The sequence below is a fragment of the Prionailurus viverrinus genome, chromosome C1, assembly GCF_022837055.1.
Source record: "Prionailurus viverrinus isolate Anna chromosome C1, UM_Priviv_1.0, whole genome shotgun sequence".
In the NCBI taxonomy this organism is placed as follows: domain Eukaryota; kingdom Metazoa; phylum Chordata; class Mammalia; order Carnivora; family Felidae; genus Prionailurus; species Prionailurus viverrinus.
In genome coordinates this window covers 41,226,985-41,252,664 of record NC_062568.1, presented here as the reverse complement: position 1 = coordinate 41,252,664, position 25,680 = coordinate 41,226,985, and the positions used below count along the sequence as shown (strand labels likewise).

The window sequence follows — 25,680 nt, the reverse complement described above, 5'->3', positions numbered from 1 at the left end:
TGCTCTGTCTCTCTCTGTCCCAAAAATAAATAAACGTTGGAAAAAAAAATTAAAAAAAAAAAGTTCTAATAATTTCAGCAAGAAGCCTATTATAAATAGGACAACAAACAAACAAAAAATTGTTTTGAAATCTGTCTCATGCTGTGAACTTATGTTAGAACAAACTACTGTTTTCAGGTTTCAACACCTTCAAAGGAAAGTGTTTCTCAGTTAACAAAGGCACTTTCAGAAGGCCAGGTGAAAGCTGGCTTCCTGTGGAGAAGTTGGCCTTCCCAGTTTCATTATGGCTTCTTTCCACCATATGGAGTCAGACATTCCCTTCTTTCTGTTCCATTTTCTCTTTTATCCAAGCATTTTAATTGACTTCTAAAATAGCAATTAATTAAGGTTAAGTTTATGTGTGTGTACACAAATCTGCATAATTTACACACATGTATAAAACACACATGAAAGTGTATACATATAGGAACTCTGCATGCACAACATCTAGCAGATCAAATGACAAATGGTACCAGCGTATCAATCTGGCTCTCTTCATGTTGGCATAGTGTCTTTAAAAGAAGCTATTTCTTGAAACCTGAAAAAACACAAGACTACATTTTTTTTCTTTTGAGTGATGAGCCAGTTTCTTTCAAGTACTAAATAACAAGGATCATCAGTACTATATTGTGTATGTACCTCATCTTGCCCCATGATAAAATGTCTAAAAAGTAATCACAAACAGAAAGCTATTTCCCGTAAACTGCAAAATTACACACGTCACACAGAGGAGTGGCTTCTAGGCCTTTGCAAGCTGCCATACCCTCTGCCAAATATTATTACCTCATGTTTGTACTTTTACATCCCATTGAGGTAGTCACGACTGATACCGTATGTTACAAGTAGGAATAAGCATAACCTCAGGATGCTTAAGTGACTTGTTTAAGGTCACATCATGTAAAAAGTGAAACCTGGTCTTCTGTGCAGATGATGTTCTTTTAGGTTCTAACCGATTTGAAATGTATTGCTTTTCCTCCCTAGGCTGCCTTCTCTCTTTTCAGAAAAGTAAGAGTAGAGGAATAAATTGTCCGATTACTCTTAAATATTTTTAAACAGATAAAATTAATATTTTTATTACACATACAACTTTTTTTAAATACTTTTTTTTAGCATTTATTTATTTTTGAGAGCAAGACACAGAGCAGAGCGTGAGTGGGAGAGGGGCAGAGAGAGAGGGAAACACAGAATGGAAGCAGGCTCCAGGTTCCGAGCTGTCAGCACAGAGCCAGACCCAGGGCTCAAACTCATGAGTGGTGAGATCATGAACTGAGCAGAAGTAGGACGCCCAACTGGCTGAGCCACCCAGGCTCCCCCATATACAATTTTGTTTTGAATTTTACATTAAAGGAACCTTCTGCATAGAAGTTTATAAAAAAGACAAAGTTGCTTTTGAGAGTGGTAGATTCTTAATCCATGGAAATGAAGCTACTTGGTGCCTTCTTAGCCCAATCTTTTTTTTTTTTTTTGAACCTTTTCATTCCCTTTCTGCACTATCCTAATACAAATTGCCATTTTTGTAAATTGGACATGCATAATGTTGGTCAGATTAAGAGCTACCATAGTTATTTGAGGCACAAAGAGATATTCTCACTGAATATGCAGTTTTAATCTTACTTGGGCTTAATTAGAATGGATCAGTGTTTATTAAACTGGCGTGTTTGTTAAAAATGCAGATTTCCTGTCCACTTATTCTGATTTAATCTAGAGTGAGCCCAGAAACCTGCATTTATACTGTAGTGTACTTAAGAAGCATGGGAAAGTTAAGGGTATTTTCTTTGTATTGGAGGGGACAAATAGCAAAACAAATGAAGCATACAGATAAAGCCTCTTTTAATCAATAGTGTTCATCATCCTCCCTACCAATCTTTATGGGAAGCTAATAATAAGCAGCAAAATTGAGTGGCTTTAGTTTCAGTTCTCTGCTCTTGCACACCAGCTGTGACAGTGTTAATAAGCATCAAAATCATCCAAAGGTGATGATTTAGGAGACCAGAAAGAAAATTTCAGTATCTGAGTAATCTATTGTACTGGTGATACCTGGGTAAAGAAATCTTTGGGGAAGAAAGATCTTAAAATAAAATTGTGCTAACATAAGGAGTAACTTTCCAGTGCAATGGAAATACTTCTCTTAAGCTGTTCTTGCACGTTTGCATAGTGTAGACATATTACCATCAAGGTTTTCTGAATAGCCATCTATGATTAGCCAGACTTATAAATTATATAGTAGTTTGCCTTAGCAATTCCTTGTTTTCCTCCTTTTTCTTTTCAACATTCCCTCATTGGGGACATCTGTCTTTCCCAGTTTCCTTTTTCTTATTTTTTAATTAGTTTATTTATTTTGAGAGAGAGAGAGAGAGAGAGAGAGAGAGAGAGAGAGCATGTGCAAGCAGGAGAAGGGGGGGGAGAGAGAGAGAGAGAGAGAAAATCCCAAGCAAGGTCTGTGTTGTCATCGTGGAGCTGGATGCAGGGCTCAAACTCACAAACCATGAGATCGTGACCTGCACCAAAACCAAGAGGCAGACGCTTAACCTATTGAGCCACCCGGACACCCCCAACTTCTCCTTTCTTAAGTTCACATCCTCTAAGTAAGTGTTAGTGATTGGTCCTTGGTATATGCTGACTGCTCAACTCATTATATTTAGCAATAATAACCCTACTGGCATTGATGACTGTCAGGCACATATTCTGTCAGAGGATTGTCATGGCAATCCTCTGAGGTGGGTAATGTAGTTACAATAGCCTTTTATATACTTACCTACTTTGGTTATTATGATGGTCCCCATTTTACAAATGAGGAAACTGAGATTTAGAGAAATTTAATATCTTCCCGTGTTTGCACAGTTAATAGTTAGTAGAGTTTTCATGTTCAGACAACATGATTTTAGAGCATGAGCTTCTTATCACTACAGCATGCCCTCAGGTATTAGAACTTTAGTCTCTTTGTCTTTATATAAGTAGAGAATGTCTTCTGTTAAAGACCTTTCTGTTCCTTATTTTGTTCTGTTAGACAAAAGATGGCCCTGTGTCTTTTCATTTAACAGTCTTCTGCTCTTCTCATAAGTAGCTTCTAGCAATTTATTTCTGGGAAATTGCCAGAACAGAAAAGGACAAATGTCCCTTTGTCACTGCCTTCTTCCAGAACATATCTACCAGTAGGCTGTTTCTACTCTTCTCCCAGGCTGCCATTTCCAAATTTGAACACTCTTTGTGTCCCCCATGTGTGTGTACCATGTTACCCAGAGCCATATTTTCTATTTTCTATCCCTCAACTTATAAACTTCATTTTGTTCAGAAAGTACATTTGTTACTCATTTCCACTGATTTCATAGACAGCCTACTCATGTATTTTTTAGAATTCTAGTACTTAGGAAAACCCTGGCTTGGTAAGAAGCAATTGTGGGAGTCTTTGGTTGAAAAGGATGCTAGTGGTGAGGATGGATAGTTATACTGGGCCAGTTCCATTGAAAAGAGGGAGAGAGAGAGAGAGAGAGAGAGGGGGAGAGGGAGAGAGAGAGAGTGGAGAAAGCTGTATCTGATGGCCATGGAAGGAGGTGTTCAATTAGATATTTAATTTGTTATGATTGTCTCATAGCTGGCAAGACAATTTTTTTTTAATGTTTATGTTTGAGAAAAAGAATGGGAGAGAGAGAGCTGGGGAGGGGCAGAGAGAGGGAGACAGAAGGTCTATCTGAAGCCTGAAGCAGGCTCTGTGCTATCAGCACAGAGCCGGATGTGGGGCGGATGGGGCCTCAAACTCACATCTGTGGGATCATGACCTGAGCCGAAATCAAGGCAGCCACTTAACCGATTGAGCCACCCAGGTGCCCCTACAAACTTACAAAACATTTTCTGATATTTCTGTTACTCTTAAATGAGGTATATTTGGAACAATTTCTATAGTGTGTGACACATAGTAGAAGGCTGATACATGTTAGAAATTGTCCCTTTCAGGGTGCCTGGGTGGCTCAGTTGGTTGAGCATCTGACTTTAGTTCAGGTCATGATCTTGTGGTTCATGAGTTCAAGCCCCATGTTGGGCTCTGTGCTGACAGCTCAGAGCCTGGAGCCTGCTTCAGATTCTGTGTCTCTGTCTCTCTCTGTCCCTTCCTCACTTGCACACTCTCTCTGAAAAATAAACATTTTTTTAAAAATTGAAGAAAAAGAAAGTGCCCCTTTCTCTGAGCTTTCTAGCCAGCTGTAAGAATTTCATTTAATCTTTGAGTATTTCAAAATGCCAGTGGAGCATAGCTTGAAGTAGCTTTTAAAGGGTACTCTAGGGGCGCCTGGGTGGCGCAGTCGGTTAAGCCTCCGACTTCAGCCAGGTCACAATCTCACGGTCCGTGAGTTCGAGCCCCGCGTCAGGCTCTGGGCTGATGGCTCAGAGCCTGGAGCCTGTTTCCGATTCTGTGTCTCCCTCTCTCTCTGCCCCTCCCCTGTTCATGCTCTGTCTCTCTCTGTCCCAAAAATAAATAAACGTTGAAAAAAAAAATAAATATAAATAAAGGGTACTCTAATGGAGTTTTCCTGGAAAGTCTCCTTTTCATGTAAATATTACTAGACATGAACACAACTGCCATGGGCTTTGAATATACTACTACTCACTGAATTCTTTCTACAAGCGACTGAGAGCACAGTTATCTATCTAATGCCTTATGAATCCCTGAATTAGTAAGGCTATTATCATGTTTATTTTTACAATATTGTATAAAGTCTTAGTAATACATAAATACATTTACATTGATTCTCAAAAATCTATATTTACCTATATCTTAACCTCTTTGGATTTAATGTTAACATAGGCTTATTAAAATAAAGCTTTAACAAGTCTTTAAAAAAGTTTATCATAATTTGCCCAACACATTATTTTTTCCTGGTAATTACCACTCTTGACTTGGTACTATGGAATGTCTCAAAAGTAATACTAACAAGATTCTTAAGAGAGCTAAGTAGCAGAAATAATTCAGCTGTCACTACTCTGTAGTATAGAAGGGAATGCCATGACTTCCAACTCCCAGCATTAACAATGTGGAGATAAGGAAAGCTCTAAAAAGAATGCATTGTCTGAAAAAGAAAACTGATAAGATGTCATGATTCGTATATTCTCAATTTGAAAAACTTGACTATAGAAACTCATTGGGACTTTTAAAAGTTCAGTGGGTCTAGTGGAGATGGGAACTATACTAAGGAGAATCATTTTTAAAGCAGGGTTTGAGTTGCCTATGTGATATATATGCCCTGCAATGCCTCGAAGTGCATTTCACACCCAAGAATTATTTCATGGTTCAGTAAATTAAATGTTGACATAATAGTTATAAAGAAAGTTATTGAGACAGGCAGCTGTGTAGGACAGAATGTGAAGGCAAACCTGGCTAATGTTTGATCCCATTTTGATTGAGCGTGACAAGTATTTCTCCAAAGTACTTGAAAATAGCAGAGCATATGATAGGTTGAAATAAAGTCAATAATAACTGTGAAGCTGTTTTTCATATTTGTAGTTACTGTAAAAATAAAACAAATATCTAGTGGGCTATTTGAAATTTAACAAACTGTCAAACATTTTAGCCAATGAAATCACATATTAATTCACTTGCATGTCAAGGTCCTATCATGTTTATGAAGCACTTTATTTTACCTTGTCAGCTGTTAATCATATAGTTAAGGGGTTGTGTTTCTTTGTGCTGCTGCTGAAGAACTTGTAGCCTAGTTTATGACCTACCTCTAGCAAATTTATAGGATTCCATGGCTTTTGACTACAAACCTATTTCTGCTCTATATTCTTGCTTTTATTTTCCTTTTGCTTCATTTTTCTATTTTATTTTATCTTCCTCTCTTTTATGACTCTTCATAAGCCACTTTAAATACATTTGGGGACATACTGGAATGATTTTTAAATCAGTGAAAAGAAAACACTGTGGTTTTGTTTTGTTTTGAAGAAGGAACTCTGTCCCTGGGAACCCAAGATCAATCGTCACCTTTGATCAATCACCTCTGTATCTTCCACCTCTCCTCTGAACTTTGCTGCTTCTTTCTCCAAGGAAAACCAGTTCTCTTCTGAAGACACTAAATCCAGTTGCCCTTCCCAGCCTTGAACACTTTCTGCAAGTGCTGAATGTTTTCTGCACACAGCTCTCCCCAGAACACCTGGCCTGGCAGGTCAATTGACTGGCCTTCTCTCTTCTTTCTCCCTAAAATCTCCTAGTTTTGAGTCTTATGTTATCAAACTGTGCCAGTTATCCTCTTCTGTTTGAAGTCATCTACAATCCCCAGGTCAGTCCTTCATTCTTTAAGTATTCTAGCTTCTGCTTCATTGTCATTGTCCTCAAAATAGCTCCATACGAAGAAGAATATTATAATATACAGAATGATCACTGTAGGAACAGATGCTCTTGTGAGATAGTTATCTTGCTGTCAATAAATATTCTCAAACAAATAGACATAGCATGCCAAATCTTTGGATATGGCCTGTACCTGATTCACCCATTGGGTGCATATGTGCTATTCTAGGCTAACTGGAATTATCAGCATACAATTCTATTCATATAGAAAATTATAGGGGCGCCTGGGTGGCTCAGTTGGTTAAGCGTCCGACTTCAGCTCAGGTCACGATCTCGTGGTCCGTGGGTTTGAGCCCCGCATCAGGCCCTGTACTGATGGCTCAGAGCCTGGAGCCTGCTTCCGATTCTGTGTCTCCCTCTCTCTCTGCCCCTCCCCCGTTCATGCTCTGTCTCTCTCTGTCTCAAAAATAAATAAACGTTAAAAAAAATTAAAAAAAAAAGAAGATTATAATCAGTATGTTAAATATTTGGCTCCAAATCAATACATCTATATATTGAACTTAGAACATATAAAATGTAGACATCGATGTCATTTGTATGATATATGTCCTGAATGCTTGTGCCTTGACCTTCATAAACTGGATCACTTAACGGGATTAAGTTTCAGACTTTAACCAATTTAGAGTCACTGAACCAGTGTTGCTTCTGAGGTGACTTCAGACTAACTTCTTTTGTACCATATGATTGACCAACTGCATGACCTCATTAATGAGACCACCACACACTTACATGGTACACATACAGTACTTAATTTAACAGCAGATATAATTATCCTAACTTATCAAATTGTTTACTTTATTAAATTTAGAAAAAACGTTTCTGGGAAAAGATCACATGCAATATACTTAGCACCTAATGAAGTTTTAATGCAATGTTTCCTACAAATTTTGATCTCTAACATTTGATAAATAGTACCTTACTTATCCAATCCTTTCTTGTGGTTTTTATTTGAACTATAGTGTCATGGGTATAATTGCTAACATATGCATACATTTCATAGTCCCTTTTTAATTTCAGATCCCCACTTATTAAATCCCTGGAATCATAATGGAACATTAAAATCATTGGGGGAATTAGTATGATGAATACCTTTTCCTTTTCACTTCTATTTATATAGTTTCAAAGTAGAAGAAAAAGCCAGAAACTAATTGATCATTGGTATTTTTTATAATATACTTGGATCATATGGAAAAATTTAATTTCAAGGAGATTCTTTGGCTTTAATTATAAAAGAGTTTTAGTTCTCTTACTTGATTGAGACAAATCTATCGAATACTAAATTATTAAATAAGAAGTACTGTATTAAATGGTATTGTCTCATTATCTTAAGCAGTTCTCTGAATGACTTTATATAGAAATATCACCACCACTTTTTTTATAAAGACTAACAGACTTGGGGATGTAAAAATACATTGACCAAAGCAACTTAGTAACAGTAGAGCTAAGATAAAATCTTAATCTCCATGAGTCTATAGATTCTTCTTAAGCACTTTGTCACTCTGCAGAATAAAGTTTGATCTTGTCGTTCAGTAAATAGTCAATTTTTGAGGAATAAAGCTTCTCGACTTCGGTACGTATTTACATGAGGATTTGTATTTTATAAATGATGTATATGGTAAGTTGGGAAGTTCGCTATCCTAAAAACAAACTGAACGTTCACTCCAAGTGGAGAAGAATCATCCACCACCTGAGCTTCTTCCCTCTTCCAGGAAGTGTTTTGATAGCAGCAAGCCAAAAGTACTGTCTGCAGAGAGGCTCACAAGACTGAGAGAATAAGAGTGAGTTACTTGCCCTTCTCCTGGCATTTTCCCTATCATCCATCCACTTTGCATTCCTTCCTGCGGGCCGCTCACAGGATTTCTATAGGCAAAGCTTGACAGATGGGATTCTAGTGACTGAAGTTCCTCTAGCTCCGATGAGATGTCATCAAGTACTTAATAACGGCCCTCCCCAAGCTCTGTGCTGTATGAACTGTTGTCTACCTTCAGATAAAGAATTAACCATGTTAAAATGGCAGTAATTCTCAGAATCTTTAGTAAAATTCCATTATGATGTTTATTATGGTTTTACAGAGTGAAGCTCCCTGGGTTTATACACTTGTTTCAACTTGAATATTTGGTAACAGACTGTAAATTATGGAGCAAAGAGAGAATGCCATTGTGTCCTAATTCCTACTTGTAGCAGCATCCATATTTCTGTAGACATATATAATATTGAAATTTATACTTAATTAGCCCTGAAATGAGAGACAGATGAGTACCCTGATTCTAACAGTTTCATGTCCTTGCCCATACTTAACTTATTTGTGCATTTTAATAGCATGTATCACATTTAAATGGAAACAACTTAATCATAGGACCGAGTCAGTGTATGTATTTTATATTAAGCCTGATGGGCGAGGATTGAATTGGCATGTCACAAAATGTTTAAGAATCTGTTAAAAATAAGTAGGTTACTTTAAACTTTAGTCACATTAATAATAAAGTGCATATGAAGTTGAGGTTCATCTGAAATACCAGTTCAGCAGTCTAAAAATAGCAAGTTTAAGTATTTGATGTATTACTCAAATGTATCATGGGAAATAGGAATGTATAATTCTTTTTGATACAAGTAATATATTGCAATATGATTCTGTATGTATAAATGGAAGGTTTTTTTATATATAATCTGGAATTATAATCACTAATGAGGTCATTAAATTTTTAGAAGTAGTCCAATAAGGACATAAAGGTCTGTGTTAATACCAGGATTAGAACTTTCAAAGGGCAGCTGAAAAATGCTCTCAAAAGCTGCTCAAGAATATGGGATGATTGATTTTTTTTTAAAAGGCCAAAGAAAATCAAATAAAATCCGCATATAGCAGAATTGAAACAAAGCCAATTAAGCATTACAGTGAAGACTAAGTGGTGCTAGTTAGTGATAATTGGTTTCAAGTATCAAGAAAAAAATCTAAATAAAGTTGTTTTTAAAAAGAAAAAAAGCCATGGACTTAAAAAAAGTAAACAAAATTATCAAATTGAAGTTGGAAGTACACAGGATTGGCCTAACGGTACCAAGAGCGTGAAGAATGAGTTGTGGTAGTGGAAACAGAATAGCTGTTGATTTTTATAATCGGTAAGGAAAGAATTAGGCTGTTAGCAAGTGACGCGAAACAGCATTATGTCCTCATATCAGCATCTGATTGCAAGGCAGACTCCTTAATGTAGGTGGACTCCACTGATCACGGAAAAGCAGTGACCCGCTTCCTCCTTTGCTCCACTGTAGGAATTGCCAGGACCCTGCCCTTGTTGGGTGCTTCCTGCCTCTGTGTTTCCTCCTCTTTCACTTAATTAGTCAGTCACCAGTTCCCAGAAGATTTGTCTAAGCCCTGTTCATAGACTTATGTTGAATCTATAAAAGTATAAAAAAACAAAAAAAACAAAAAACAAAACCCAGAAAACAACCCTGAGCCTGTTGAAAAGAATCAGAGTCACAAATCCTGTTTTCCTAGCATTATTCTAGGGTCTAGAACCAAATAAACACCTGTGCATCACTTAGTAGCAGTTATCAAATGCAAGCAAATATTTCTTGAATGTCCACTATGTGTCAGGCACTTGAAGCATGCAAGTTTTGCACACAACCCAATTATAAGTATAGGGATATTTATCTACATTTTACAAGAGAAGAAGCTGCTGTCCCGCAATGTTAAGATTCATAGACCTATCAAGTGGTAGGGTCAGAATTCAAACCTTATGTTCCCGACTCAAACCCCTTAGCATGATTCCACCAAACCACCTCCACAGAGATCTTTGAGTTTTCTGTTCATCACTGTATCCAGGTACTGGGCATATAGCAGATCTTCCATAAGCCACTGTTCAATAGAAGAAGGTTTGCTCTCACTAGTGCTTCTGGGGGGACCTGATGAAAATGAAGAGAACAGTACATTCATAATCACTGACATTAAGCTTGTTTCAATCTGTTCCAGATCTCAGAGTTTTGTTTGTTGTTTGGTTTGTTTTTTCTCTTTTGTTTGTTTGTTTTGTTTGGTCTTTCCTTGCATGTGTTTGATTCTTTACATCTAGGAGATAAAAACCCAGGGCGCAGGATCCAGTCTTTGCTTAGACAAGTATAGCACACTAATGAAAGTTCCGCACACAGAAGGGCCTCGCAAAATTAACCAGGCCATATTAATCATTGACAGAAAGTCTGCTAAAAGAAATAAATACATCTGCATTTCAGGAGTGCCGTTAGCACACACTCATTTTTCATGCAGAAGAACTATGCACAACCTATCAAGATCGGAAAAGTAGATTTTCTTCCCTTTCTAAAGAAATGAGGACAGCAATTTGAGTAGTAAGATCTCCTAATGTGATAAGTCATTTTCTGTGATATTCAAGTGTGAAGGAGAAGTTCTGCGCACAGCTTGGGATGAGGTCTTCTCCAAAATGGCTTAAGATTTTAAAGCAAACTGGTAACTCACAGCCAGAAAACTCCACTGGAATAGTTACCGTATATTTGGAAGATTTCTTGTTGCGGTCTATTTTGATTGCACTCAAATAATGGTGCTCTAGGGAGAGTGGAATGAAAGGACCTTTGGGAAAACCCAGGCACCCTCTCTGATCATTGCAAATAAGGGCATAGCCTTTACTAGGTCAGGGGTAGTGGTCCGTTTTGTTCACTGCTGTGCTCCTGCTCTAGAACAGTACCTGACATATAGATGATGCACAACAAATATTTTTGAAATGGTTTAGGATATAGAAATGATAATGATAATAATAACAATACAGTTGTTTAGAGGGCAAGGATTGGGAACACTATTCCCCAAGATAGGAGGGGTACTACAGCTTTTAAAGCTTGTTTCCCCCCCCAAAAGGGAGAGAAAGAGATAAATTTAGCTCAGGAAAGACATGAGGATTCTTGAAGTACTAGGGGCTTTTCCAGATAAATATATTCTTTCTGGAAAGAGTTCAGGGACACAAGCAGACCTGGGGCAATTACTTGGTCAAAGTTTAAACCTGAAGTAGAATAATAAGGAGTGTAATATATTGCCAAAAGCTTAAGTAAGTTCCATGAAGATTAAGAATAAGAAATGAATACTTACTACCACCGTTACTCTATATTTTTTATAAGCAAGGGAAGACATAATTGGTAACAATATTGAGAAAGAAAAGGAAATGTATTTCTCTTTATTGGTAATTATATTCCAGTACACTCAAATTAAAAAAATAAGTAAATAAAACTGTGCTTAAGAAGATAATTTGGTAAACTGACTGGATACAGGGTATTTCCTATAGTAACAATAACTTGTTAAAAAATTCAATTTTAAAAACCTTTTTTACCCAAAACTATAAAGCAACTAGGAATATATTTAGCAAGAAAAATACTTCGCCTTCCTGAAAACAGTGTAAACACTTACCAATAAAGCATCCACAAACAGGCATATCATGTATAGATACTTTAAAAATCACACTTGTCTCAAGTTTTATATAATTGATTAAATTGCAATGAAAATTACAATTAAATTAAATTACAGTAAGAATGAAGAAGAACAAATGTTTGGAAATAACCCCGAATTTTTTTTAGAAAAAAGATACACCTGTTTATGCTCTGCTAAGAATTGTATGTAGCAGCTTCAAGAACCAAACCGCAAATACGAGTGATTTAAAACAGGTTTTTTTTTTCTTGCTTCATAGCCCATTGTGAGTGGGTTGACTCTTTATATTTGCTTGTTGTGGCCATTTTGCTATTTTATTTTCATTTCTAAGCATAAATTCAGTGAATATTCACTCTGTGCCAGTCACTGGTTGCATTACCTCATTTAATTCTCACACAAACACTGAGTTTATCCCGATTTTATGAATGACCAAACTGAGGCTCTGAGCGTCTCAGGAAATAAATGATATTGGAAATTCAGGTTACGTCAAATATTCTTTTGACTCCTTTAGATTTGAAGCATACTTCACAGTAGAAAGAACATATAACATAAATTTTAATTAGCCAAATGGATGTGGCATAAACGAGTAATAAATACCCAGTGTACTATATTATCTTTCATTCTATTTCTGTCTTATTTAAGGTAGCAAAAGTAGAGAGTATGTGTCTGAAAATTAGAATGGCTGGAATCCTAGCCCCATCTCTGCTACCTAACAAGCTTCCTGACCTTGAGACCTTCCTGCCCTGCCCTTCAATTTCCTGGTCCTCAGTTTCACATCTATAAAATAATGGGAGTGGAATGATAATATCTCAACAGTCCACAACCACACACAGTCCAGTCCACATTAGAGTGGATCTTAATAAGAAAATAGATTGTGAAGTCTGTCTGGCTCCAAAGCCCATGCTTTTGGTTCTCTGTATAAATTGGTTTATTTTTGTAATACTTGCTTTTTGCTTGTTGGTTTATAATTTTTTAATGTTTATTTTTGAGAGAGAGAGAAAGCGCGCGCGCGCGCACACACACGCGGGCGCGCGAGTGGGGGAGGGGCAGAGAGACGGAGACACAGAATCTGAAGCAGGTTCCAGGCTTCTGAGCTGTCAGCACAGAGCCCAACGCAGGACTTGAACCCTCAAGCCCTGAGATCATGACTTGAGCCAAAGTCAGACGCTTAACCCACTATGCCACCCAGGTGCACCTGTAATACTTCCGTTTATAACAAAATACAAGTGAATGCCCTGTCCTTCACTTTCCCTGTCTCATTTCTTAGATATGAAGGAAGTTTGACAGGGGAGGAGCCTCTGGGACAGGACAAAAATTCAATGCTGCTCCTTGTGCCCATGCGATTCCAAGTTCAATTTGGGAAACCCTCGGACACTGACGATGAGCACACTTTCTTGTTGTACCCAGTAGGTTTGTTTTGGCTTCAACTTAGAACTCTTATTTTAAAAGCAAGAGCCTATGAAAACAATACCCTCTATACCACATAAAAGAAGAACAGATGTAATTTAATAGAAAGTTGCTACAATAAAATGAGAAACCCAAGATCAAATCAGATGTGTGTGTGTGTGTGTGTGTGTGTGTGTGTGTGTGTGTAAATTTCCTGGCTCTCCTTTAAAAGACAACCTTCAGAGTATTTAGTTTAAAGGATAACCTTTCTTTTTGGTGGATCTATTTTAATTTTTTTTCAGGATTATGGTTTTGGTGATTAAGTAATAGGTTTAAATCTGATTGATTCTGACCTTTTGTTAGCAATTGACTGTTATGATGTGCTTTAAATTTTTTTTTTCTTGCATTACTTGGCACTGTGACATGGCAAGTCAGCCAAATAACGATTATAAAATTAAATTGGCTTACTCCTATGGCTTATCTCCTGGGTGCGGTTCAGTAGCTAGAAGGTTTAAATACTGTTTTTTGTTTGTTTGTTTGTTTGGCTTTTGGTATTTCTTTTACACATATCCAGTCACGTTAAGGCCAAGAAAATTAACCCTATCCCTTTGAAACTCTGCAACCTTGGTTATAAAGATAGAGACATGCCCATTTATTTTTTCTACGTTTAGAATATCCATTGGTCATTATCCACCAATTATTTATTAACCTTAATGTTAGACAAATATTTCATGATGTAAGAAGTAGACATTATTTTCCCTTAATATTTTAAAATAGTTATATAGAGAACATATTATCTATATAAAATGGGCATATTTTGAATTTGATATAAAACATGTATTTCATATATTTTTGTTATAAATTAGCTCTTTCATATGTTAAAGAGTGTCAAATTTCATAGCAATTAGATTTATAACTCTTTAGTTAATTATTTCAATTGTTACTTATCTGACATTTTAAAAAAACCTGCATTATTCATAGAGCGATCTTAAAAACATTTGGGGAAGCAAGTAAAACATATTATAAATGAGTCTGTCGTGTGCAACACTGCTCTCTACTGGTAAAAAAGCAAGTCATAAAACTGAAGTTTTCACATGAAAAAAACCAACTACAAATAATATTTGAAAATGAAGATGCAGTCCTCAAACTTTCACACGTTTTTGCAAAATGCTTATTGTAGGTATAATGGAATACAATGAATGAGCTGGAAGAAATGAATACAGACATCACTTGAGATTAGTTTAAAAGAGAGGTCTATATCATTTTAATTAATTAAAAAATAGTTGTGAGACTTTTGGAAATTAAGCCAAATATGAAATATCTTAATAGCATTTTAATGGAAGAAGTCTATAAATATTTTGTATATAATAGTTCGATGACATTTTTGTTTTTAATTTCAACAAAGTTGTTTTTAATTTTGTTTTTAAAATACTTTTTGTGAGTATATCTAAGTATCCAAATGCATTGAACAGAGAGATGTTATATGGGAAAGAACAATTAGCTTTATATTTTCAAAAATGTGCTTTGTATTTGTCAAAGTATTTATAGAAACGTTTTTAAAGATATTTTATAGTTTGTGGAAGATACATGCCATGTAGCCATACCTTTCAATATATAGACTAAGAATACATAAAACATTTTTAGATCATCTGACTTCTCTACAGTCTGATATATTCTAAATGCCCCTTTTGTGTTTTATGTCTTTCTTATCTGTCCATATTACTTAGTAATATTTAATGTTTTAATCTCAACTCTTTTAATAACTCAGCTCGTAGTCAAAATTTAAATGCACACGTACACAATAATGCCCAATAAATAAATAAGCCAGTCATATATAGTAATTTAAAAGGGGTTTTTTTTGTTTTCTTTTTTTTTAATTTTTTAAATGTTTAATTTTTGAGAGAGAGAGAAAGAGAGAGAGAGGGAGAGAGAGAGCGAGAAAGCAAGCAGAGGAGGGGCAGAGAGAGAGACAGGAGACACAGAATCCGAAGCAGGCTCCAGGCTCCAAGCTGTCAGCACAGAGCCCGATGCAGGGCTCGAACTCACAAACCATGAGATCATGACCTGAACCGAAGTCGGACGTTTAACCGACTGAGCCACCCAGGTGCCCCTTTTTTGTTTTCATGTTTGTCTAATCTGCTTACTACTGTCATTGTAACATGAATTTGAAAGATAACATACCATATTTTCAATAATATTACCTCTTGGTTATAAGATAAAAGTTGATGCTTATTGCATTGATATATTTTTCTGTGGTTTCTAAATTCCCTGTATTGAACATGCATTAGTATTAAAATATCAATGTTTATTCATAATTAAATGGAAATATTTTGTTGTAGAGCTTCAAAGCACAAACACACAATTGTGGAAGACAGGCACTTATGTAAGGTCTAATGCCTGATCTTTCCTAAAAAAATAATAATAATAATGTACTGAGATTAATGTTGTCTATTTGTGACTATGAAGAAAAATAAATAACAATTTAAATACTTAAAGAAAAAATGCCTCCAACCATTACCACTTGGCACAGACTTGCATCCAATCTCTGTCTTGCTCTTTGCCACACTGAAGAATGATACTTTGAATCTATATGTATAAAGCAAAATCAGTCTGATACTTATACTCTCATCATTTTTTTTTTACCACATGGAGGAGCTAAAACATAAAGTTGCTAAAACAGAAAAGCAGTTATTTTTACTCAGAATGCTAAAAAAAAATCTGTGTTTTTCACTTAGGTAAATATCTAACTGGAAAACATTTTGAGATTGACTGTTTCATTCAGCATAATTCCCTTGAGGTCTATCCAAGTTGTTGCGTGTATCAGTAATTCATACATTTTTATTGCTGAGTGGTATTCCATGGTATACCACTTTCAACTCTTCTGTGCATATTATATTCTTTATGTTTGGCTCTCTCCACTAGAGTTTGGGATTTGTAAGGGTGGGAAATCTGCTTTGCTGTCTACTGTATCCCCAGTTCCCAAAATAGTACTTGATAAATAGCAAGCACCCAACAATTAAATTGCCTGCATCACGTTTTTAATTTCCATGAGCTCTTTTTTGTTCTCTCAGTGTTGCTTTATATACTATCCTGTTTTTATCTTGGATGCAACATATTTATATGGGTTTCAGGTTTTTAGTCCTCTCTTTTTTGTCTCTGCTTTCTCTCCGAATCTTTTCTATGCTTTTTTTGTTCCTGTGTCTTTATTTTTCTCCCGGTTTTCATGTGAGTGGTTTTCCTCAAATATATGCACATACTTGGTGTGCTTTGGGTTTGAAGGCTCAGGCACTCAAAGGCTGACTGGCAGTTCTGTGTATATGGGCAGGGCTTGTCAATTGGTGGTTGGCCAGGTAGCCCATCTGTGGAAACCCCCATAGTCAGCAAAGATTGTCTCCCTCCCTCCCTTGGGCCACACTCCCTAGGGGAAGAATCCTCCTACTTGAAGTTTATAAGTGAATGCCCTGGGAGACAGGATGGGAAAGGGGTCCAGCAGACTTTAAATTCCACATGTAGACTTTGGCTTAGACTTGTTCTTTCAGTGAGATTTCTTTTACCCTTCAGGCACCAGGCAGAGTGGAAAAAGATGAAAACCAAACCTACCTCTAATCCACATACAAGCTTTTTGATAGCGCGTGTAACAAGAGCATTTGTTATTTGTGAGTTTGTGCACTAGATTGTGTGTTCCTAACTGTAAGCATTTAAGTGTTGAATAGTGTCTTAGGTCATTTTCTCCAAGAATTAGATCCTGAGACAAAGACTTATGTGCAAGTGATTTAGTAAGAGAGTGCTCCCAGGAGCAACCAGTAAGAGTGTGGGGAAGCAGGACAGACAAAGGGAAGAAGTCAAGGATGAGTACATCATCAAGGGAAGCCCCGGGCTCAGTCTGATTCTGAGGGAAGCTCCACATGATAATATTAACTCTTAGGGTTTACCCGACCTCCAAGCAAATGAGCTGGGTCTTTGTATTTCCACAACAGTCATTGGTTAAGCAATGTGGTGATATTGGAGGGGAAGCAAAAAACTCCCAGGCATTTCTAACTCAGCATTGGCAAAGTGGCTTCCTTGCCCAAAGGGAATCCTCTGAAGATCTGGACCGTGAACCTTTACCAGCAAAGTGTGGGGAAGCTGGAGGATGGGTCCCAGCACTGATAAAATGAATCCATCAAAGGAGAGCTGAGCAGGTAGCAACAGTATCCACTAAATTTTAGTGTCTTCTCCATACAGTCATAAATAAAGAAACGGAAATCCCCCATAATTATAAAACACTTTGCAGTTTACAGAATTGTGTGTTTTTTTGTTTGTTTTGTTTTTTGTTTTTGAATCTCATTGCAACTGATCTTTAAAAACTTTTATAAGGAGAGAAGAACAATCACTATCCTGGTTTTTCAAGTCAAATTAATCAGAGATTAAGTGACTTTTCTAACATCTTCAGATCCCAACCTAGAGTTTATTATTCTGGCATGCTGCATCATATTTAGGAGTTATTTTTATAAATATTTTATATAGACATATGGAATGCATATAAATATGCTTTAATTAACCTGAGTATCATGACTTTTATAACTTAAAAAATACAGGAAATATAATAAGGCATGATCTATTTTTCATTTTTATAATTATTTCCATTTAGGTTATCTAACATTACATAGAAAAATTAAGTGATTAGCTCCATATTTGATGTCTGCACAGTTTCTACCATCATTCAAGGCTTCTCTCTGTGTTCCATTCCTCAGATGATTTAATTAAAGCCAGTGTGGGGTAGGGGGGGGTGGGGAAACAAAATATGAAAAGGTTCCTGGAGCCCTGCAAGAGGTTAATTCATTTAGAATGTACTTGGAGTTCTTCCATAATTTTCCCATGTGGGCCTATTTACATATAATACTTATGAGTCATGGCATTTCTGCTGAGGAATGAATATTCTTCCATAAATATTTCCAGTAACTCTTACAGTCTGTTATTGACACATCAGACATTTCCTTCTAGTTCAAGAATCACCAAGAAAGAGTCTACCTTTCCTTACTGTTTTTGCTAATTCTCCACCACTCACTAATGGAGAATTTCTCAGTGATTTGATAAATTCAGAGAGAATGAGGACAGGAATTTACCCCCGGTGGTGGATTAACTCAGAACTAAATAGCTCCTATTGTGTTAACTCTCCTCCTGTCACTTGAACCCTTTATCCCTTCTGGAGGATCTAAAACAGTGCTTTTCAAACCTGGTGACGCATTAAAAACACCTGGGGAGCTTTAAAATGCACAGATGCCCTGGCTCTGCCCCAGATCAATTAAATCGGACTCTTTAGGCTCTGGTCTAAGTTTAAAGCTCCCATGTGATTTTATCACGCAGCCAAGGTTGAATACACTGATCTGGAACAGAAGAAATGTGACAGGTCCACTGGTGTCAAGAATAGATTTGCCTGTGTCTCGAATCTTGGAAGTAGCTTTCAATTCCTTTTAAGCTGAGAATTTCTTCATTTATTTTGGTCTTTTTTGAAAGACTGGTGGACCAACTTGAGGTCACAGCTGGGCAAGCCAAGTGCCTGATGCTACTGTATCTAGGCCATGGTAGCAGTTATTTGATACAGTTAGAGCATGTAAGGAAAAGGAACTGTTATACCTTATAGATTCTGAGAATTGAAACTTCTTTCCCACTAATGTTTCTTCCTAATGCCTTAAAGATGCTGATTTATTAGACCAAGGATCTATGTTATTCTATTTTAACTTGCTCCCTGGGTAATTCTTATGCCGGTAATACGGAGAGCCCATTTTGAAAAACAAAACTCTGATTTTTTGTTTTTTAGTTGTTATTGTTACTTTTGTAAGAATGAAGGAAGGAATAAAAAGATACTCTGACATTATTATATTGCTCCTTTGCATTCTTTGATTTAACATATAAAAAGATTCTACTTACTCATTTGATATAAAGTGTGTACACACACACACATACACATCGATTTATATAAGTGATGAATTCATAATTCACTCTAGTGTTTTAATTGGTACTATGTGACAAAAAAGTCTGAGAAATTATATACACTTAATGAATTGAATGATTATTTGCTATTTACATAGAAATATTTTATAGAATAAAATACCCATATTTCAATTCTAATTAGTCTTACATATTTCATGAGATTGGACTTCTGTTTAGGGGGTTTTATATCTCTCCAGCATAAAGATTTTATTACAGTGTGGTAATTATTATGAAACGTTTTCTTTTTGTGGGGGAATAGGTCAGGTATTCACTAAAAACCTTCAGGGATATTTTAAAATTCAGTAAAATTTGTTCATAATACAAATTTTATTTTTTTAACGGAGTTTAGCTTGTAGCTCTGATGGATGAAGTAATAGGTTAAAAAGTTTGTATTTTTTTTTCATGATATATGAGTGTCATAATTGAAAAACAAAGAAAATGTTAATGTAAAATTATGAACTGTATGAAATCCTATTAATATCTTAAAATATACCATTGACATTTAAATCAAGTAACAGGGGCACTTGGGTGGCTCAGTCTGTTGAGCTTTGGCTCAGGTCATGATCTCAGGGTTCATGGGTTCAAACCTCATATTGGGCTCTTTGCTATAAGTTCAGAGCCTGATTTGTCCCTCTGTCTCCCTCGCTCTCTGTCCCTCCCCACTTGCACACATGTGCGTTCTCTCTCTCTCCAGAAATAAATAAACATTAAAAAGTCACGTAACAAATAAAAAGCATTTATATGCTTTGGATTTACAGAGAAGTCAATAATTTTTATTATTAATGTGTTTTAAGTTGTAAATATTGAAGCCAACTTTATTCTTTTCCTTCTAAAATAAAGTAGCTTTAGTTTTCTTTCCAGTAAATATCTTCAAATAAAATATTTAGGAGAATATGTTTTTAAAAAATCTTTGATTAATAGGAACTGGATATGGTTAAGTAAATATATTTACATTTTAATATAAAATAAATTAATAACTCCTCTGTGTAGTTAAGATTTGGGTTTGCATTTCTGCCATACCACGTGTATACTGTTATGCCATGTTATAGTTCAAAATGATTTGATGATGTACGATGTCATAAAGCTTGTATTTAACAGATGGCCCTTTTCAGTTTCTTGGCAGTACAGAAGTGGAGCAGCCTAAAGGAACAGAAGTTGTAAGAGATGCTGTGAGGAAACTAAAGGTAGGGCAAGCCCTCCACATATGTGTCTAGTGTATTGATCCTGTCTTAAGTCACCAGTAGACTGATGGATATTCAAAGCGTGAATAGCTCTGTGGCAGGTATAGCTTTGTCTTTTTAAAAATGGGCTATTGTAAAAAAAAAAAAAAAAAAGAAAGAAAGAAAAGAGAAAAAAAAAAAGGGCTATTGAATAAATGTCACCAGATCAGGGAAACATATTTAACAATAAATGTGAATACACAATATATTTTCTGAATGTGGCACATTCTTCCTATTTTTCCATAATTTCTCATACTCAACAACAACAAAGTGGCAGTATTCCCTATGTGTTGACCTTTGGTAGCTTGCCTTTATCTCGCTTGGAAAATGTAGACTCATGCCCTGACTTGAAAACTAGTAATGGCATAACAACTGGGTCTCATAGGTAGGATATGACATCCACCAGCTGGAAGTGTAGAGTTGGGAGTTGATTACATGGGGAACTGGTGAGACCAAGAGAGCAGAGGAGATATTTAATAAGCAACTCCATACTCACCATCACATTTCCTGAGAAAATTTTCTATTAAGATGCCTCATATCTTAGCATGTTTTTCTAAGTATACCCCATCCCAAAAGAATTATCCCCATGTTCTCATGGAGATAATAAGATGGGAAAAACCCCTTGAACAGAATTCTCATCTTTATCTCATTAAGAAAATCTAGCATACCACTACTTTTTTTTAACAAAATGTATTGTTATTCTCTGTAGTTACTCTCACAATTTTTGGGGGAAACAACCCTTCCTAACTTTATTAGTTTAGAGATCATCCAGTTATTTGACAAGAGAGCTAGGCCTTTGATTGTGCCTGGCAAAGTCATAGATGTAAAGTGTCATTTTTCATTGAACATGTCCTCTCAGTTGGAATCTACTGAGTGTTCAAATTGAGGAAAAGTTAAAGCGGAATGGCATGTATTACGGGGGAAGAAAGCAAAATGGATAATACTTTCAACTACCCATTGTATATGTAAATAATTTACTAATGCTTTCAAGTAAATATGCTAAAAGGTTCCAAGATGATATGTGTCCCATTTGGTAAAAAAGTGGACTAGGCAAGCATTTCTTTCCACCACTCATTAGGTAATAATTCAGCTTGCCCTGTTTAGCCAGTACTTTTAAGCACTAATACAGGATTAACAAGGTTGCACAGTTTATGAACAACATTTAGGATAAGATTCTATTTAAATGTTCAAAATATTGCAAACTTGTCATGAATCCAGCTTCAATACAGTCAGAATTTTTTTATAGAAGAATAATAGAATTTATACTTAATGTGTCTTTGTATCTAGGACGTTCTTTATTCAGTCAGCGCAGGTCCCAAACCAAAAAGATTCAACTACATCATGACTAGATAAAATGTAGAGGCATTTGAAATGAAGTGCTTTTAAACAGTGGCTAGTTTTTCTACATTTTTGTGAGAATTTATTTGCAGTTCTGTGTCATTTCAAATTTGGAAATGTACTCTGTTAATAAAGGAATGTGATTTACAGTAAGTATGCAGTATAGTTTAAAAATGCATGTTCACATGATAATTTTTGCCTTTCAAGTGTCTTCCAAAATAAATATTTAATGAGCAGTTTTTACACTGCTGATTGCAAAAATTTTGTACATCAGGAAAGTGTGTTTAAGGGTAATGATTTTTAAATAAATTAAAATGAATAAAACAATGCTCTTTATTTAATTTTATTATATATATATGTGTGTGTGTGTGTATATATATATATATATATATATATATATATATATATATATATTTCTTGGTGTCAGAGGTCAGAGGCTACAATTCAAAGCCTTCAAGAGTATTTACATTTATTTTAGAAATATAGACCCTGGCTAACCCTGGCTCCTCTTTAATTCTGTTGTCATGTAGAAATGGCCAGAAGGTGGTGCTATGGTTCTACCAAAAACAACAGCAAAAAATTTGTTCATAAACTATATTTTGTGTACACATTCCCCATTTTAATTTCCTGCTTCTTTTTCTTAAATAGGTGTATTTCTGGCTGCCTTTTTATCTATTATAGTTCATTATTTTGTTTTATTTGCCACATAAGTTAATATTTTATTTATATTCACTCAGTTTTCAAAACTGCAATATTTTATGTACGGGTTTCTGACAGGAACTTAAGATTTAGCATTAATATAAAATGGAATACTTAGAATATTTTCAATAATGTATTTTATCATGCTTTTATGTTTAATTATGCCTACTTATTTTTTGAGAAAAATTTAAAAATTTTTATTTTATTACATACTACTTTTCTATCATTTTGTAGAGAATTTGTATTTATACTTTAAACATTTTTCATAAATCAAATAATTTCTATAAGTGTTAAAGTTTTTACTTTCAGATTTCATATTGGCCAAAATAACATATTTTCTATTTTTTAAACATGTTCAACTATTTCTATTTCTTAATCATGTTTTAGCCTAAGATTTAAGAAATTGCCAAATTTTCCAAAGTGTCATCAAATGTAAAAAATGTAAAAAACCTTTCAACTTCTACATATTTAATAGTATTGTTATTGTAATGAATTTTATTTTTAATAGTGTTTTATTTATTTTTATCAATACAACTAGTACAAATGTCAGAGGACTCCATATATTTTTTAAACAGTCTGCTTATGATGTTTACATGTGGATGACAATTGATATATAGATCCAAAACTTCTTAGTTTCCCTGGGAGATAAGCAGGGAAGCAGCATTCCTGAACCCCAGTTTTACAGGAGAGATACCTTGCCTCAATACAGATAAATTAAAATTACATGAAGCTACCTCAAGGAAGGAGGACTTGGGAATTGCTACTGAGTTCTGTTAATCTTGGTCTTTTTCCATTCAACGTCACTCTTTCTATGTAGCTTAGCACTATTTTTGTCTTCATAACCAGTTATTTAATTACTAAAATGTTTAGGGCTTAGTTTAATTATATACATACATACATACCTGATTCCTCATAGAATCATTAGAACATGCTTAATTAAATTAATTTACAAGAGTTACAACGAGAAATAGTATCTCCGAATATTTGATACACAGTAATAAATTCATTGGTTTCCTTTCCTAATAATGTGTATTCCCTTAGCAGGACACTTAGATTCATTTTTTTAAAGTCCTCTGAGAAATACATAGAAATAGTGTGATTATATTGAAAGCCAGTAGAGCTCACTGTAAGAAATGTTCTACTTACTAGTGACATATACTTAACCAACTACTTTATGAACTTCAAGAAATGCTTTATTTTCCTCCATCATTTTATGATGTTTTTATTTATGTTTTGTTTTCATTTGTTTGTTTTCAGGATGCTTAGGGTTTACCCCCTTTAAATATTTTTTATTGGAATATTATAGGCAAATTTTGGTGGTAGATCACTATTAGATGACCAAGAAATGAATCCACTGAAGCAAAACTGGAAAGGAATTTGCAAAAAGGCTTTTCAAACATTAATATTCACATAGTAAATAGGGAGACAAAAGAATGTAATGTAAGCAAGAATGATGAGCATGTCTTCAACATGTAAAGTAGAAATGTTTTGGAACACATTTAAGACGTCTGTCAGCAAAACAGACTTCGAGTGAGAGGGGGCATGTAAGCTATAATACAGTAATCTTAGATTTCAGAAGGAAAAAAAAAGGACGGGAATGAGACTATTTATATTCTGTTTAAGATATAAAACGATGGAGCAAATATAACCTTAGACATAATTGTTTACAACATCTGTGCAACCATTAAAGCTAATGACCATTATAAACCTTGATATACATGAAAACAGAACTGGGAGGTTTTTCTTTTTGTTTTGTTTTGTTTTTTAAATACAGGAAATGTGTTGTGCTTTCTTTTTCCTGGCAGAAAAGAAGTCACTCAGTAGATAAGTTTAATATTAGTAGTTGCTCTGTGATAGACTTTGGGAAAAAGTAAAAGAGGTCACAGGAATGGTTGTGTCTAGATGTGGAAAAGGCCACAAAAGCCACTGCTCATTGTCTTGTTTCTGGAAAAGAGCTGCGCCTTGGAGGCCAGCTGAGCATCCTTCTGCAGCCCGAGATGGGAGTGGCTTTGTTCAGAGGCTTTCACAGAGATAGAAGCGGCTGACTTATTTTGTAAGCCTTCATATGTGAAAACCCTCAAATTGTTTTAATTATACCAATGCAGGAAGGAGATTATGAAGGGAAAATAAACAAAATTAATCTACTTTCTTTGGGAGAGAGCTGGAATAATTTTTAAAGATCTGAAACAAAACATGTTTCTTAAAGACATACAAAAAATGGTTTGGCACAAATTCGTCAAATTCATGTGCACAATGTAAGACTTCTGGATACAAAAAAAGAACTGCCTCCATTCATAGAACAGGACAGATAGCAAGCTAAAAAATTATACCTCACAAAATGAAATAAAACAAATGGTACTCCCCCACCCCCACCTCCCATATTATTAGGCAGACACTTTAAGACATTCATGTATGCATTAATTATAATACTCTGATGGCAGTGCAAAGCCATGAAAAGAGAAAAGGAGCTTTTAACCACTCTGTGCTCCAGGACTGAACTATACCATGTGTATTCACATCTGTCCTAAATTAGAAATGCACAATGCAAATAAATATGACATACAAAAGAGGACTGAAGCCCCACCCTGCCTTACATATAATCTATTTTGAGTCAAGTTAGGATGATCCATATGCTGAAAAAATGTTATAATAGTAGGGGAAAAAAATTTTAAGCCCTAGAAGAGGAGTAAAAATCCTATTTTTTCAATGTTTCTTTCCAGTTTTGAAAGATAAAGGTAGGAGGAGAGTGGAAAGAAGGAGAGTAGTGAGAGAGTAGCATTCCCAACAGCATTGCCAAAATCAAGACATTCAGTAAACTTTGAACTTCAGATAAACAACAGACAATTGTTTAGTGTAAGTGTGTGTCCAAGAAAATGCATGGGACATACTTACACTAATTACCATATATGAATTACGTGTGTGTGTGTGTATACACACACATATATGTGGAGGGTAGATGTGTATTCTAAAATAGAAGTTTTTTTTTTTTTAATTAACCATTTAATACTTAAATTTAACTGGGCTCCTGTAATTTTTTCCATCATTAGATCTGGCAATGATGGGAGAGAGGTAGAAACTCCACCTATAAAGTGCATGAATATTGGGATTTTTTTAAATTTTATAACAAAACCTAATTAGCATTTGCATATACTTACCAATTCAACAAGAAGTTACAATAAATACTACCATGCAAGCATTAGGAAACTATTTAGGTTTTCAAGATACTCATAATTCTAGTCTGAATCTAGTTCTCAGTCTTTTAGCTGGGATAATTACCT

At 35.3% G+C, this 25,680-nt stretch overlaps 1 protein-coding gene across 6 annotated transcripts in view; it reads left to right on the top strand.

The window, feature by feature from the left end:
* Nucleotides 1-25,680, top strand: part of GULP1 (GULP PTB domain containing engulfment adaptor 1) — a 268,550-nt gene that overhangs the window by 192,168 nt on the left and 50,702 nt on the right. For all 6 annotated transcript variants that reach the window (XM_047872972.1, XM_047872970.1, XM_047872971.1 and 3 more), the window contains one exon: nt 20,258-20,329. In XM_047872972.1, the coding sequence (XP_047728928.1) occupies nt 20,258-20,329 (72 nt within the window). The remainder of the gene's footprint in view (nt 1-20,257; nt 20,330-25,680) is intronic.